Source organism: Simochromis diagramma, unplaced genomic scaffold (genome assembly GCF_900408965.1).
Source record: "Simochromis diagramma unplaced genomic scaffold, fSimDia1.1 OVJJ01000683.1, whole genome shotgun sequence".
In the NCBI taxonomy this organism is placed as follows: domain Eukaryota; kingdom Metazoa; phylum Chordata; class Actinopteri; order Cichliformes; family Cichlidae; genus Simochromis; species Simochromis diagramma.
In genome coordinates, this window is record NW_024387158.1 from 1613322 (window position 1) to 1629473 (window position 16152).

Sequence of the window (16152 nt, forward strand, 5' to 3'; positions counted from 1 at the left end):
TTTCATAACTTTAAATGCAAATATAAATTGTCAATTTTAAAGTCATATGCACAAGTTTTGCAAACAACAAAGTTACTTGCATCCATTTACCTTTTACCCTTTTTTAAAAAACCATTTCAAACTATTTACAGAACAATCAACTGTTCTGTATTCAATAAGATGCCACACAAATTATTTGTGCCACTCCAAATATTTCTGTCCACTATATAGGAGAACATCACAGCCTGATACCTGCAGGTCTGACAGCAGCAGGTGTATCACTCCTGTTTTTTACCTGGAGACAGCAGTCGCCTCATTGTTCTGACACACAACACAAAACTATCCACAACACTACACACTAACTACACAAGACAACACATTAACTACACACTCCAAACACACTAAACATCACAAATCTCTCAAAACTCGATCTCTCTCTTTTTCTGCTGTCTTTCTTTCTCTCTCTCCCTCTCTCTCTCTCTCTCTCTCTCTCTCTTTATTGCAAAGGAACTCCACTTGTGAAAGTTTTATTGCTTTATTTCAGTTTCTAAAACAGACTAATTTATATGGAAGGCAATTTTTAAATTTTGTTTATTTTCATTTTTATTTATTTTTTGATTATTTGGTATGAGCGAATTCTTGTCCACACTCCAAGGCACTTGGTGGCGGTAATGCATCACATCGTTGTTTGCCAATCGCCAAAAAAAAAAAAACGACGACGAAGAAAAAGAAGAAGGAGGAAGAAGGAGAAGGAGAAGGAGAAGAAGAAGTAAAAGGGGTTTAGTGCTTCCCCCGCAATAGTAATAATAGTATCCGACAGTACGTGAATGCAGCAGTGGGCTTCATAACAGTGCTGTTGAACTCGAGGGCTGTGCTTCGAGCAGAGAGGAAGGTAACATGGCTGCACTTTTCAAAGCAAGAAGAGGTAGGTACATTATGAAAGAAAAGACCGAACAATGAAGGACTTTCAGAAGAAAATTTACCTGTCACTAGAAGACGATATTTCTCTAATGTTAGCTGTGCACGAACGGCAATATTAAACCAAGTTAGCTTAGCCCAACACATAACCACTGGTCACACGTTTATGTTATGCCAAACATTTGTTTCCATCATTGAACACTATATGACACTATATATGGCAGTAAAAATCCACACGCCTGCCAGCTTTGAATAACTGATATAAAAGGCGACGTATCTTAGTGGTAAGCATGTTTGTTACTGTTAGCTCCTCGGCTAAAAGGGTTACAAGTTAAAGTCGTCTAGCTGTGATCAATAACTCTAACAGCACCGACTCCATTTTCGAAAGGAACTTCTGTGTTATCAGAGTCTGAGTGAGAGAGATTTCTTTCTGTCAGGATTTTTAGAAGTGTCAAACATGCGATGGTGAGCTCGACCTTTTACCTAAATAACGTGACGTTTACTGGTGAGCCGGTGTCCTGTCTTCTTCTTCCGGCTGCTCGCTGTAGGGGTCGCCACAGTGGATCGTCTGCCTACGTCTCACCCTGTTCCAGAATCCTCCTCTATCAGACCAACCCTCTGCATGTCCTCCTTCACTACATCCCTCCCTGAGAAATTCCTCTTTTCCTCCTGCCTCGCGGCTCCTTCTTCAACATCCTCTGTCCAATGTATTCATAATACACATGTCGAAAACCATCTCAGCCTTACCTCTTTAACTTTATCTCCACATTGCTCAATCTGTACGCTCCCTCTGATGTCCTCTTTTCTAAGCTTGTCCATCCTGCTCACTCCCAATGAAGATTTGAACATCTTTAGATGAGTCTCCTATCTTTGTGTCAGTGCCACTGTCTCCAAACCATCCTTCTGTCACAAATCCCTGACACTGGTCTCCACCCTGTTCACAGCACTGCATTAAAACAGAGTATGATTCTGTGATGGAAATCAATGCATGGCCCAAGAAGACTTCCAGAAATTGCTGTCTGTGAACACGGCTCACTGTGCTGTCCAAATGCAGAGAAGAAGCCTTTTATCAAAAGTGCTTGTGGAACTGGCAGCTGCTGCACAGGTCTTAAACACGGAAGATGATGCTGAACCACATCCTGCATCTATTCCAACAGCATGTCCTCCCTGGAGTTCAGCCTTTCACCAACTAAAAACATTTGGATGTGAACATGAAACCAGAAATGGGACAAAGTAGACCCAGGACTACTGAGCAGCTAGAATCCTCTGTCAGACAAGAAGTGGACAAAGGTCCAGCATCTGCTCTCCTGAGTTCACAGGAAAAAAGAGGGGATTCGAAACAGTGAAAATATAATCCCATCCTAGCTTCCTTTTTTTTTTTTTTTTTTTTTTTTTTTTGACAAGATTTCCACCAAATTCTGATGCATTAAATAAAATTTAATTGAACAGATGGGATTTGATGTGGCAGTAAGATACCTTCTTCATAATATGGGCATGTTTGAGCTCTTTTTCAGGCTGTTAGGACTGCAATGTTTCCAGAGCTGTGTTATTGTGAGTCTGCTACAACAAGCACTGTTAATGCATCATAGCACTGATGAAATGTCAGTGTAGTTAATGAGCTTTGCACTTTCAGCTGTCCTTTGTCCTGACAGTTCACGTAATAGCATAGCAAGAAAACTGAACTTTATGAATCATTACACTTGTAATAATAACATGTCACATCTGGCTCGCCCGGGGTATGTTTGAAGCTGCAGCTGGGGCTCATTATTAAGTCTTACCATCAAACCAATTAATTAAAGGGTCACATGGCTTTTGGAAAACGTGCTTATGTAACTGCTGCTGGCCCTGAATGTCCTTCAGAGTTAGCAGGGTTCATCCTCTGGGGATCATGATGGTTTCTACACTCACTATGAAGTAATTTATTAACTGACTGCTGAATGGCTTAACAGCTTTTGAGGGTTTTCAGTCTGAATCCAAGTGGCTAGTCGGATGATGCTGTCACCTATAGCACACACCACAAGCATGACTAAATATTGATAAAGTTGATTTATTGAGTATTCAAAACCTTTTTCTTCTTCTCTTCCTCAGCTCTCAGCTCGTTTTTCACTGGTTGTCGAAGCCTGTCTCAGCTCGCAGAGTTACCAGAAACTCATCAGATACTCAGACAGACCTGCAGAGACTACGCTGACAGAGAGCTGTCCCCCATTGCTGCCAGACTAGACAAAGAGCATGTTTACCCTGCTAAACAGGTACCCGCACAAAGCTGCACAGTGACTATTATCAGACAAAATGTGTAGTTCATCATAAGTTTGTATCTGAAGATACCAACACTTCAATTTTTTCGCGAATCCTGAAAGTTTCTGAGTTCATCTTTAATATCCATCTGTCCTGGTTCTTAGACTGAGTAGGCTGCACCGGGACCAGGAGGTTCATGAAATACACAACTTTTAAAATCATTATAAAGCTGAGAAGTGGAAGAACTTTGGAATAATGAAGAATAATAATAGTGCGAGATAGTAATAGAGATTCAGTGCGTTGGTTTGTAAATGCATAGCTGTAAATATTCTTTTGGCTGTCCAGATTCAAGAACTGGGGGCAATGGGTGTGATGGCCATGGAAGTACCAGAGGAGCTGGGTGGAGCTGGGATGGACTACCTGGCGTACAGTCTGGCTATGGAAGAAATCAGTAGAGGCTGTGCCAGCACCGGAGTCGTGGTCTCTGTTAACAATGTGAGTACAATCTGTCAGCAAAGAGAGCCGAGCGTGAACATGGCTGTGTTTGTCTTCTGATTGCTGCCTGTTCTGTGTTATTTGGCCTATAGTCTCTGTACATTGGACCGATACTAAAGTTTGGTACAGAAGAGCAGAAAAAGCAGTGGATCCAGCCGTTCACCACAGGAGAGAAGGTTGGCTGCTTTGCCCTCAGTGAGCCAGGTAAATGCGACCTGTCTGACACAAAAGTCTGCTTTAATTTTGAGTCGTGTAGTAGAAGAAAAACAGCCCAGTCAAAGTCCAGATCTAAATCCAATCGAGAATCTGTGGCAAGATCTGAAAACTGCTGTTCACAAACGCTGTCCATCTAATCTGACTGAGCTGGAGCTGTTTTGCAAAGAAGAATGGGCAAAGATTTCAGTCTCTAGGTGTGCAAAGCTGGTAGAGACAGACCCTAAAAGACTGGCAGCTGTAACTGCAGCAAAAGGTGGTTCTACAAAGTATTGACTCAGGGGGGCTGAGTAATTACGCACACCCCACTTTTCAGTTATTTATTTGTAAAAAAATGTTTGGAATCATGTTTGATTTTCGTTGCACTTCTCACATGTTCACCACTTTGTGTTGGTCTTTCACATGGAATTCCAATAAAATTGATTCATGTTTGTGGCTGTAATGTGACAAAATGTGGAAAAGTTCAAGGGGGCCGAATGCTTTTGCAAGCCACTGTATGTATATATTGTATATACTCAATTCATTCAGTTCAATTTTATTTGTATAACACCAATTCACAACAACAGCCACTAATATACCGTATGTGGATGTGATATATGTTTAAGTGTTGTCTGGACACATTTTAGCACATATTTTTCTTTCTTTCATCAAACTAAAGTAATTGAATTAAAATTCCAGGCAATGGCAGTGATGCGGGTGCAGCCTCCACCACAGCACATCAGGAGGGAGATGAGTGGGTGGTGAACGGAACCAAAGCTTGGATCACCAACAGCTGGGATGCCTCTGCTGCCATTGTCTTTGCCACCACAGACAAGACACTGAAACACAAGGCATGACGCAGCACATTTCCACATTATCACTGCAGCGATGATGTACACCTGTAATGATGTGGAATGCTGTTTCTATTCTGTAGGGAATCAGTGCTTTCCTTGTCCCCATGCCACACCCAGGGCTTTCTCTGGGGAAAAAGGAAGACAAATTGGGCATCAGGGCCTCATCCACTGCTAATATTATCCTGGAGGACTGCAGGATACCACTGGGATACATGCTGGGCCCACGTGGATCAGGATTCAAAATCGCCATGGTTAGCTCTGGATATTTTCTTTGTAGAGATGTAATGAAACAGACAATGATGCTTTTTTTTTATGTGAAAGGCTGGTGGAGGCAGAATTTGCATTTTTAGAATTTCATTCAGTCATTTTATTCAATTTTACTCATGACTCCATTTTGGGTCTTCCTCTTTTTCTCCTGCCTAGTAGCACATAACACGCGCATATAACAACTGGGAGACTTGTTTGTGTATATACTGTCATTACAGTGAGAACAAAGTTTATTTGGACTTGACATACCATATGTATGTTGTGTAGCTAAGTTACTGCTAGCTTGTATTTCCACTAACATGTATTTGCTGGGAATCATGTTTGCAAACAAGATGGGTTCATTGTCCTGTAACAACAGGAAATGAAGGACAGGCTTTATTAGAAAATACCTGATTACCTGAGAATACCTGAGAATTTCCTGGCTACTGTTAGTTAATGTTAGCTTACCCACTTACACAGCATGGGTAGATGGCAAAACTTGGTCTACTTACTCACTAATGTTAGCAGCAAAATACTGACTGAAACCACATCAGTGTTTTTTAAGTTACATTGTAATGTATTCAGATTTTAGCAAAAACCATTCAATACAGGTAATGGGCCCTCGGAGGGCTGCAGCTATCAAATATTTTAGTAACTGAGTAATCGATCTATGAATGGAGTAATTGGATAAAAATACTTTTGCCTTAATCAGCAATGATAAATATTCAAAAGAGAAAAAATACAGGTCTTTCAAAACAAACTGGTCATTGATTTCCATTTTAGAAATGTTTTTTGTTTCATTCCTCATCTGATTCATTTGTCAAAAAACAAACCCTTTGTGGTTTTTTCCGCAATGTTAAATGTTATTTATTTATTTAATTTTTTTTAGAGAAAACTTTTTCTTAAATGCAAAAATATATACATGCTCTCAAGTAGTGTCAAAGCCAAATAAAATAAGGTAAATACGTAATCTAAAATAAGGCATAAAGCATATCAACATTCTGGAGTTTGCCCTGTGTTTGGAAAGTTTTTGTGCCACTGAAAGCAAGACGTTATGATGGTATTTAATTTTTATATTTTTAAATATGAAAAATATTGGGTGTGGGTGAAATGCTTGCATTCGCATTTCCATGATGAAAGTGGCGCGTACAGAGACGTGCATTAAACGCAGCATCGAAACAAGATTTTTTACTTTTTTTCTTTATAATTGAATTATTCAAAATACTTGATGGATCACTGGAGACCATTGTATATTTGGACATGGTTCCTTGACATGGTTTAATATAAATCAACGTGAAGCCTTTTCTCTCCTGGCTCTTTCAGAATTGTGTGCATTGTTACAGTTTTCCCATTTTATACAGGGGGGAAAAAAGTAACCGTAACCTCCCATCTTTGTGTTGCACAGCAAACGCTGGACAGCGGGAGGATCGGCATTGCAGCTCAGGCTCTCGGTATCGCTCAGGCTTCTCTGGAATGTGCTGCTGATTACGCACACAAACGAACTGCATTTGGAGCTCCCATTGGCAAGCTGCAAGCCATTCAGGTAACAGGAGAGTTATAACAACTGTTATTTTACTGTATTTAAAACCTTTCTAAGTGATGTTCACTTCTGTTGCTTGCCAGGATGTTGAGAAGTTTATCTTGGGACACATTTCCACACAAAGCCCTGATTTTAGCATGTAGCAGTTGTCTCTGAAAGAACATTTATTCGAGTTCACGGGAAGCCTTGATGTCACATGTTTCCTCTGACAGTAAGCTTAAAACACAAAGCTTTTTATTTTAAGATATTCAAAGTAAAACCAGAAGTATATTTACAGGGAGTGCAGAATTATTAGGCAAATGAGTATTTTGTCCACATCATCCTCTTCATGCATGTTGTCTTACTCCAAGCTGTATAGGCTCGAAAGCCTACTACCAATTAAGTATATTAGGTGATGTGCATCTCTGTAATGAGAAGGGGTGTGGTCTAATGACATCAACACCCTATATCAGGTGTGCATAATTATTAGGCAACGTCCTTTCTTTCGGCAAAATGGGTCAAAAGAAGGACTTGACAGGCTCAGAAAAGTCAAAAATAGTGAGATATCTTGCAGAGGGATGCAGCAGTCTCAAAATTGCAAAGCTTCTGAAGCGTGATCATCGAACAATCAAGCGTTTCATTCAAAATAGTCAACAGGGTCGCAAGAAGCGTGTGGAAAAACCAAGGCGCAAAATAACTGCCCATGAACTGAGAAAAGTCAAGCGTGCAGCTGCCAAGATGCCACTTGCCACCAGTTTGGCCATATTTCAGAGCTGCAACATCACTGGAGTGCCCAAAAGCACAAGGTGTGCAATACTCAGAGACATGGCCAAGGTAAGAAAGGCTGAAAGACGACCACCACTGAACAAGACACACAAGCTGAAACGTCAAGACTGGGCCAAGAAATATCTCAAGACTGATTTTTCTAAGGTTTTATGGACTGATGAAATGAGAGTGAGTCTTGATGGGCCAGATGGATGGGACCGTGGCTGGATTGGTAAAGGGCAGAGAGCTCCAGTCCGACTCAGACGCCAGCAAGGTGGAGGTAGAGTACTGGTTTGGGCTGGTATCATCAAAGATGAGCTTGTGGGGCCTTTTCGGGTTGAGGATGGAGTCAAGCTCAACTCCCAGTCCTACCGCCAGTTTCTGGAAGACACCTTCTTCAAGCAGTGGTACAGGAAGAAGTCTGCATCCTTCAAGAAAAACATGATTTTCATGCAGGACAATGCTCCATCACACGCGTCCAAGTACTCCACAGCATGGCTGGCAAGAAAGGGTATAAAAGAAGAAAAACTAATGACATGGCCTCCTTGTTCACCTGATCTGAACCCCATTGAGAACCTGTGGTCCATCATCAAATGTGAGATTTACAAGGAGGGAAAACAGTACACCTCTCTGAACAGTGTCTGGGAGGCTGTGGTTGCTGCTGCACGCAATGTTGATGGTGAACAGATCAAAACACTGACAGAATCCATGGATGGCAGGCTTTTGAGTGTCCTTGCAAAGAAAGGTGGCTATATTGGTCGCTGATTTGTTTTTGTTTTGTTTTTGAATGTCAGAAATGTATATTTGTGAATGTGGAGATGTTATATTGGTTTCACTGGTAAAAATAAATAATTGAAATGGGTATATATTTGTTTTTTGTTAAGTTGCCTAATAATTATGCACAGTAATAGTCACCTGCACACACAGATATCCCCCTAAAATAGCTAAAACTAAAAACAAACTACAAACTACTTCCAAAAACATTCAGCTTTGATATTAATGAGTTTTTTGGGTTCATTGAGAACATGGTTGTTGTTCAATAATAAAATTATTCCTCAAAAATACAACTTGCCTAATAATTCTGCACTCCCTGTATACTCGAAGACCAGGTTGTACTCATCAACTTTAGATGCTCCATTTCTCATCTAATGTATCAGTCTCTGTTTCCACTGTGTTATGGATGGTGGGGGCTCATTTATAAGCCTTTTTTATATATGAGAAACATGTTGTTCGGAGCTTTATGATTCACATCTCATTCTTTATGGTTCAGGATGTAGTGTCTTATTTGAAAATATCTATACAAGTCTTTAGAGGGGAGTTGGAATTGTTCCTAAATGACTTGAGCTTTGTTTTGTTAGATAATTGATTTATTGTATTAAGGAGATTTGTGCATTTAGCATATTAAAGGTATGATTTTTGGAGTATCTCCTGAATTTAGTGCATACACACAAATGCTACACAAGGACTAGATGGGCATTTATTTGCTTGTGATGCTGGGTAGCTAGTGAATCATTTGGGTTAGCAAGTAAGCTAGGATTAGCTAATATAAGTCAGATGAAGGTTTATCCAGTTTAGTTGCTTACACAAAGAAATCTTCCAGGGTTTTGAGGCAACTGTTGTTAATTGGAGCTATAGAAATAAAACTAATTTGAACTGAATTGAAAACAAATTCAGGGCAAAATTAGAAACTGCTTCAGTACAGTATCCTGCTGCTGCAGTCAGATTGCAGGGTTAGAATGGTCCATCTAGTTTCTAGCAAGGCGTAGCTAATAAAATAGCGTGTGTGTGTGTGTGTGTGTGTGTGTTGTATGCCTTCCTCCCATTCACTGCAGGGCAGTATATATGGTGCTTGGCAGTGTTGTGCTGAATGTAGTTTTCTTGATGCTTTTAATACATGTAGTTCAAACTGGCAGACATGGCTGTGGCAATAGAGGGCGCTCGGCTGCTCACCTGGAAGGCTGCGCTTCTTCGAGACTCAAAGAAAGCATTCACTAAGGTACTGTCACCTCTGAGTTAAGGTTTGCATTTGATAGAGAATATCAGACATCACTGTTGGCTCTTCTTCTCCTGCAGGAAGCTGCAATGGCCAAACTAGCAGCGTCTGAAGCTGCAACTTTCTGCTCACACCAGGTAACAAAGCGGTAGTAATGTAGAGTAAAGAAATGAACACATACAGACCCTTCTTCTTATTGTCGTATATTCTTTTTGCATTTCAAATCAGGCCATCCAAGTTCTGGGTGGGATGGGTTACGTGACAGATATGCCTGCTGAGAGGCACTACCGTGACGCCCGCATCACGGAGATCTACGAAGGCACCAGCGAGATCCAGAGACTGGTGATTGCTGGCCAGCTGCTGAAAGAATACCAGTTATAAATGGACTGCTATCGCTGTCTGTCTACCTCTGATGTGTGATCAGTCAGCTCAGACTCCACCTCATCCTTTAAGACAAAGAGGCCTTTCTCATCCTACTTGACAGCTTTGAAACAACTTTGACGCCAGTTAGATTGGAGATGACACTTTTCAGGTTATTTTATGCCGTCATGGCTGGAGGAAAAACGGGAACCAGTTCAAATCTACTAATCTGCCCACCTAGCCTGACCTAAGCGTCAGTTCACCCACATTTAAAAGAAGGCTGAAAACACACTCGTAACCAATGATAAAAGTAGATCTTCTTCCTAAGTGATTTTAGGATATGAACCACCACAGAGAACCTCATCAAAGCTGCTAAAGGACAGCACTCCCCACCACAGTCAAAAAACAACTGGGGATCTCTTTTGGATATGAATGCAGTTCCAGAGACTTGGAGAATCCACACCAAGAAGCATCAAATCTCAAACAGACCTGAAATATAGTAGAAAACTTTGAGCTTCAAATTTCAGGAGAGGAAATGTGGCATTGTAGAGTGGTTTACAAATGCAAATAAAAGTATGAAAATTGAAAAACACTAAAAATTACAAAATAATTGGTGAAATGAAAATGAAGAAAGGCAGAGTGTGTTCCAAAAGTATTTTGCTTATAAAGGTTCCTCACTGAGAGATGTGACCCAGAAGTATCTGTGTGGTGGTCATAACACTAAGATCATATACATAATAATACAAATACTAAGGAAAGGAGCTTCTATGCTTCCTTATTGCTTCCATATGACTGTTCATTAAAACAATTAAAGGCAATCAAATAAGCCCTAACCATGGAGGAGGAAACAAGTTCCACTGGATCGCAGCAGGAAAATATAAGAAAATAAGATGCATTCTATTTTATAGGCGTCGCAGGGTGAACCGCTGTAATTTCTATACAAAGATGCAGCCAGTTCACTTCAGTGAAAAGCAGCATTCTGCTTAGAGCAGGGAGAGGCCTAGTGACCAGAATAATCCAGTGTGACCTCATGTTTAATACGAGAGCCTCTTTGAAAACAGCTGTCCCTGTCACTGTATTGCTGTGCCACGTGTGTGAAGTAGCTTTGACACACTGGTACTTTCATTTGTCACAGACTTTTTCATTCACATTTGCGTGACTCGATTAAAAATTCTCCTGAATGTCAAATTCATACAAATACATCTACCGTATGACCGGCCACAAAAATTCTCCTGTTTACAACTGTCAGTCACAAACAGACACTGAGACTCTTTATTAAATCCAGCAGATTTTTAATGCGTAAAGAAGGCTTTCGTTTGCCGTAGATATTAGTCTGGCACTAAATCTTCCTCCTCCTTGAAATTGCCAACCTTTGTAATCGTGGGATATTTTTCACAGGCTGTTCTGGTTTATTCGACCTCCATAAACAACAGTGTTTGAACACATTGTGGCCATGTAAGGTGCGCATTTTGTAGTCTATCCTCTGCATATTGTAGTTTCAACATAGCGGACATTCGTCGTCACACTGATGAGGAGAAACGAGCGAAAGGCTGCTCCAATTCTCAGCTCGCCACGCTTCACTTTTCCTAAGTCCTTAGCAATTTTCCTGCCTTTAAAAAAAAGGAAAAGTAGTAGGAAGGAAGAGAGGTTGGGAATAGGAAAAGGAAGGTACTTTTTGAACACACCCAGAGCGTATTATGTGTATTGTACGTGTTTGCAACCCTTTTGAGACATATTTCTCTCCCCATACATGGCGACCTTTATTTTCATTAGTTACTATTGGACTTGTCAGTGTGGGTTGGTGCTATGAGCAAACACTGTGTAACGAAACACTCTGGGATCATGAATATTACCCACCTTTGATGGGGTATCATACATGAACTGGAGGACAAATGACTTTTTTTTTTTTTTTTTTTTTTTTTTTTGGCCTCCTATGAGGAGGTTAAGCCACCAGTGGGCGACAGAGTGCCTTCATCCGTGGCTCATTAATTACTGATTAAGTCATCAATCACTGCACTATAATCACAGACACAAGATCAGCGAACTCCCACTTGCCGACTACAGTTTTGTCAAATTAAAGGGTTGAAGGAGGTCACTTTTTTGATTTATGTGTGAATGTTAGAGGTTGTGTAATAAAATTCTGTATATCTGCCTCACATACCTCCTGTGCCTCAGTGGCTTGTACATATTTTATCGTAACACATAGTGTGCAGATGTTGATAATAAAGAATTGCTGATGCCATAAAAATGATCTGTGACTGAATGAAAACTGTAAATTTTGTCCCGTCACATAAGACGTCAGCAACAATGCTCCGGTAGGCTGTGGGGTTTACATGATGCTCAGTTGGTACCAAGGGTACAAAACTGCAACTACTGCCAAAAACGTCCACCCTAAAAGTGAATCAGTCCCCACAGACTCTCATGTTAGTATGTCCAACTTTAAAATTGAAGCTTCATAGCTCAAAAAAGAGTTGGATCGCAGACAGTTTCAGTTTTTAAATTACTCATATTAAAGTTTGAAGTCAGTCATAATTGTGATCTAGAAGTTATCATGGAGCACAGTGTCCCTGTTTCTTTACGACAGGCCTATGAAACTAATAAATGAAGTCACAGTAGTGATGGAGGACGTGCTAGGGACAGCATGAGATGGAGACAGATGATCTGCTGTGGCAACCGCTGAAGGGAGCAGCTGGAGGACAAAGAAGACAGGGCTCCATCTTTTATATACAGTCCATATAAACATGCAAAACATTCATGACTGTCTTTGCTCTCTTGGGCTATCGTGAATGCTTTCTGAACACTGAATAATTAGTAGATCCGTGGCAACATGTTGATTGTGTGCTGAGCTTAGTCCCAGTGTTATCCATGTTTTAGAATGATGTATGGTTGGAAGCACTGGGAATGCAGGAGAATAGTGTTCTTGCCTTGTTATTTCTAGCTTTTATATCATTTGGATAGAATTCTGGCTTTAATGTGCTTAGACGTGTTTAATCAAATAGTTCTTTTTTCAGGTTCTTTTAAAAACAGAACCTTTTAGATTTTTCCAGGTAACTACGTTCAGTTGTCAAGGGTTTGTTTTTTTTGTTTTTTTGGTCTTTAAAGTTCTGAGCTAACTCCAAGTTTGCACCGTTGATCTTCTAGACTTTGTTGTCTAAACACACATATAGTATTTACAGTGTACTGGGTTTGGCTGCTTTCTCTTTAAGCAACACTAAAACCAAAAACAGGCTTCCTTTTGAAAAGTGGAAGTTGTTGTTCCACTTGCTTGGAATCTCAGTCAGAGCGGAAATGTTCGTGCGATTGGCCACATACTGTGTGTGTGTGTGTGCTGTGCGGGGTTGTTGTCCTGATGGTGTTTGTGTGCATGTTTTCCTTTTCTGTTTATGCACATGAGGGCACTAATTGCTCCACTCTCCCAGATCTAGGCCAAGCTTCCTGTGGCTGGAGTTGCACCCTTTTGATTGCACAGACCCTAATGATGTGCTGGGTGCACTGTTCAAATGGCTCTCCCATGTACCACTCTGTTAGGGTGTAAGAACCAGGAATCTGATTATTTGCCATCATTTTTCTATTTTTAGTTTCCTTTACAGACAAACCTGCTGATGACACTGTCACACCTACTTTATGAACGTACCAGAAGGCCAGAAGACCTTTATAAAAGAAGTGAAGCTCATGGTAATATCAGAGAGTGTGGACCATCATGTTAGTACAGTAACAGCAACAGTCTAGATCTTTTTAAAGCACCCACTGAGATGCCTAAACCAACAGCCAGTAAACATCCCATCCCGGGTTAGGCTGCTCTGTGACGGAAAAGGTTGGCTTTGTTATACTCAAGATTCTGGATTGGTTTGTTGGTCCAAATGGGAAACAAAAGACATTATAGCCCTGAAACTGTGAGTGCTTCAGTGAGAGGGTGTGGTGGCTCTCTTGTGCTGTGGAGGGTATTTTCCTTGTGTGCTTTGGGTTCTCTTGTCCCCCCGAAAAGGAAGCAACACCTTGTATTGGATTTTTCTTCAATGCCTCATCATCTGTTAGCTCTTTCAGTGTGTTTTCTCTACAGGATAAAATTAGAATAGCTAGCAAATATTCTTATAAAACATACTGAGTGTAGTTAGGTGGGGGAGAAAACTGTTCCACCATCTTGTGTTCCAAAGTGGTATTACACGAACACACATCCTGGTCCTAGTTCAGCTTCATTTCTCTTCATCACTCTTGTTTTGGACAGAAATCGGAAGCACTTGTTTTGTCACATTATTTTAATCACTTTATTATGAAAGGTTTTAATTTGCTTTTAAATCACAGCCCCTTACAAAACGGACCTTAGAATTTTCTGCAACTGAAATAGTTCATATATTTTCCTCACGATTTTTTGATAACAGCAGGCAAATGCGTAGTGATTGATTGACTGAGATATAAATAGTGAAAGCAGACAAGTGTTTTTTCTTCTTTATTAGAAAAAGTACTCTAAAAAATACCTGAAGGCATAAGGAGAAATGCAAACTGTCCCCTTGATTAGAGCCCGGGTGCGCAGGGTTTGAATTATTGCCAACCCTGCGAATTCTCACAAACATCGAAATACGTCCACTGATTGAGAGAGGAGGAGGAAAACATATTTACACTGAAGCCGTTCAGAGGCCGAGGCTCAACACTCAGCCTCAGCAGCCACATGGTTATTAAAAGTTCCTGGCAACACATTCAACATATTTTCAATCCTAAACTGCGTTTCTCAGGAGTGAACTGCTGACTACTTCCGCTATTGGAAAAATACTACACAATATTCAGAGCAGTAACTCGCATATGTGACACGATCGTGCTCCAGAGTTACAGTTACAGCCGCATTAAGCGTCAAATGAGCGCCCTCAGTACGTCACATGAGTATGTATAGAGGCACCGCATCTTTCAGAGATTCTGGCAAAACTGCTACAAATCAAAGTGTCCTGTATACAATGTCTTCTAGTTTACACATACAGGTTCTTGTTGAACTCCCCGTTCACTGCGATCGTCTTGGTTGGAGTGTATTTCATGGGATTTGCGCCCCTGACCGTCTGGGAGAAGGAGCAGCACAGCAGGGTCCCGCCGAGCAGCAGCAGCGCGGCGGCCGCCCAGCCCACATAGATTGCCGCTCCGATCTCTCTCTTCTTGGAGGAAGGGATGTTGGGGTTGTTGAAGTCCAGTATGATGCGATGGGCCATCCAGCAGAGCGGGACGAGCACGAAGAGTCCGCTGATGATGTAGATCACTCCCCCGGCGTGAACCACTCTCGCCTTTATCGTCTCATCCCTGATGCAGTTGGTGCACTGCGCTCCGGCCACCGTGACCGCTAGGGCGACGATCCCCAGGACTGCGGAGATGACCGTCAGGGCGCGCGCCGTCTGATGATCCTGCTCGAGAGCCAGCATGGAGTCATGCACTTTGCACTGCATCTGGCCGGTACTCTGCACCACGCAGGACATCCACAGTCCCTCCCAGAGGGTCTGAGCCACCAGGATGTTGGAATCGATGAAGGCGCTCACCCTCCACATGGGCAGCCCGCAGGCGACCATCGCCAGCAGAGAGCCCGTGACGCACAGCGCCAAGCCCAGGACCTCCAAGCAAGCGGTGAGCATGGCTTCTTGTAGCTCTTCTGATGTTCTTTGTGTGGGAGGAGAAGTGAGGGAGTCTTCTGGTTGCTGACTGCTCTCTACTGTCCTGTCCTGACGCCTTTTACAGTGTGCGCTCACAGGTTGCTCTTTTATCACGCTGCTGCTCAGCCTCCTGAAAAAAACAGAACCCACAAACTTTGAGCCAATCAGCTGCGAATGCATCTTTGTCTCAGCCAATTATAAGCGTGCATCAGCAGGCACGCTCCTGTGTGCAGCGAACCGGAGTTCAGTCTGTGGGATGGCTTAAGCTCTAGAACCCATATAGTGATACAAATATGCAAATATATTTAATACATCTTCAGGAATTACTTGTATGACAACTGGTATGTGTTAACTGAAGGTCTGAATGTGTTGCTTTAACTTAATTAGTCATATTAAAGTTGGGTTGAGCAGTTTAACATTTTGAATTCTGTTGATTCTCTCAAAGTGAACCAAACCTGCCAGTGAAATGACTGAAATGCTTACCCTGGATTCCAATTTTGTCTTTCCTCAAACGCCCTCAGTGAAGTCAAGATTTTAAAACTGACAGTTCCCACCCCATACTTTGACTTCAGTGACATTAGATGAAGACAGATGCCTTCAATAGTCAGAGATGCCTTTATATATTTATGTACCTCACTGCAATTATTATTTTTAATTGTATTATATTGGCTTCACCAAAATAACCTTTTGCTTCGCATAGGACTGACCTTCATACACTCACCAGTTTATTAGATACAGCTGCTACTAATACAAATATCAAATTCCCCATGGTAGTGAGTTAATGGATTTAGTCATAACTACCGGCTGAAGTTCAAAGTGAGCGTCAGAGAAAGTCCTTGCCTCTGATTGGCTATCCCTGCTCTAAACATGGATAGACTCAATCTCTTTAGCAGTCAAATGCGGTCTTAAAAATGATCCCTGAGTTTGCTGTACATTTTACCAAGTATCTTTGTAAATACATCATTCTTCCTA

At 41.4% G+C, this 16152-nt stretch overlaps 2 protein-coding genes across 2 annotated transcripts; one reads left to right on the forward strand and one right to left on the reverse strand.

Annotated features, from left to right (window-relative positions):
• The first annotated feature begins 733 nt into the window (after positions 1 to 733).
• On the forward strand, positions 734 to 11807 carry acads (acyl-CoA dehydrogenase short chain). Its single transcript, XM_040048788.1, has 10 exons — positions 734 to 904; positions 2986 to 3146; positions 3478 to 3627; positions 3720 to 3831; positions 4519 to 4670; positions 4754 to 4924; positions 6325 to 6462; positions 9104 to 9199; positions 9277 to 9333; positions 9425 to 11807. Exons 1-10 carry the CDS (start codon positions 877 to 879, stop codon positions 9575 to 9577), a joined length of 1218 nt encoding a protein of 405 aa, XP_039904722.1. The 5' UTR covers positions 734 to 876; the 3' UTR covers positions 9578 to 11807.
• Positions 11808 to 13807: 2000 nt separating this feature from the next.
• On the reverse strand, positions 13808 to 15375 carry cldn5b (claudin 5b). The gene has a single exon (XM_040048793.1). It carries the CDS (start codon positions 15358 to 15360, stop codon positions 14515 to 14517), a length of 846 nt encoding a protein of 281 aa, XP_039904727.1. The 5' UTR covers positions 15361 to 15375; the 3' UTR covers positions 13808 to 14514.
• Between the last annotated feature and the right edge of the window lie 777 nt (positions 15376 to 16152).

Coding starts and splice junctions, on each gene's coding strand:
- acads (XM_040048788.1), top strand. CDS start 877: ATGGCTGCACTTTTCAAAGCAAGAAGAG. Junction 3,147..3,477: donor ATGTTTACCCTGCTAAACAG/GTACCCGCACAA, acceptor TTGGCTGTCCAG/ATTCAAGAACTGGGGGCAAT. Junction 4,925..6,324: donor CAGGATTCAAAATCGCCATG/GTTAGCTCTGGA, acceptor TGTGTTGCACAG/CAAACGCTGGACAGCGGGAG.
- cldn5b (XM_040048793.1), bottom strand. CDS start 15,360: ATGCATTCGCAGCTGATTGGCTCAAAGTTTGTGGGTTCTGTTTTTTTC.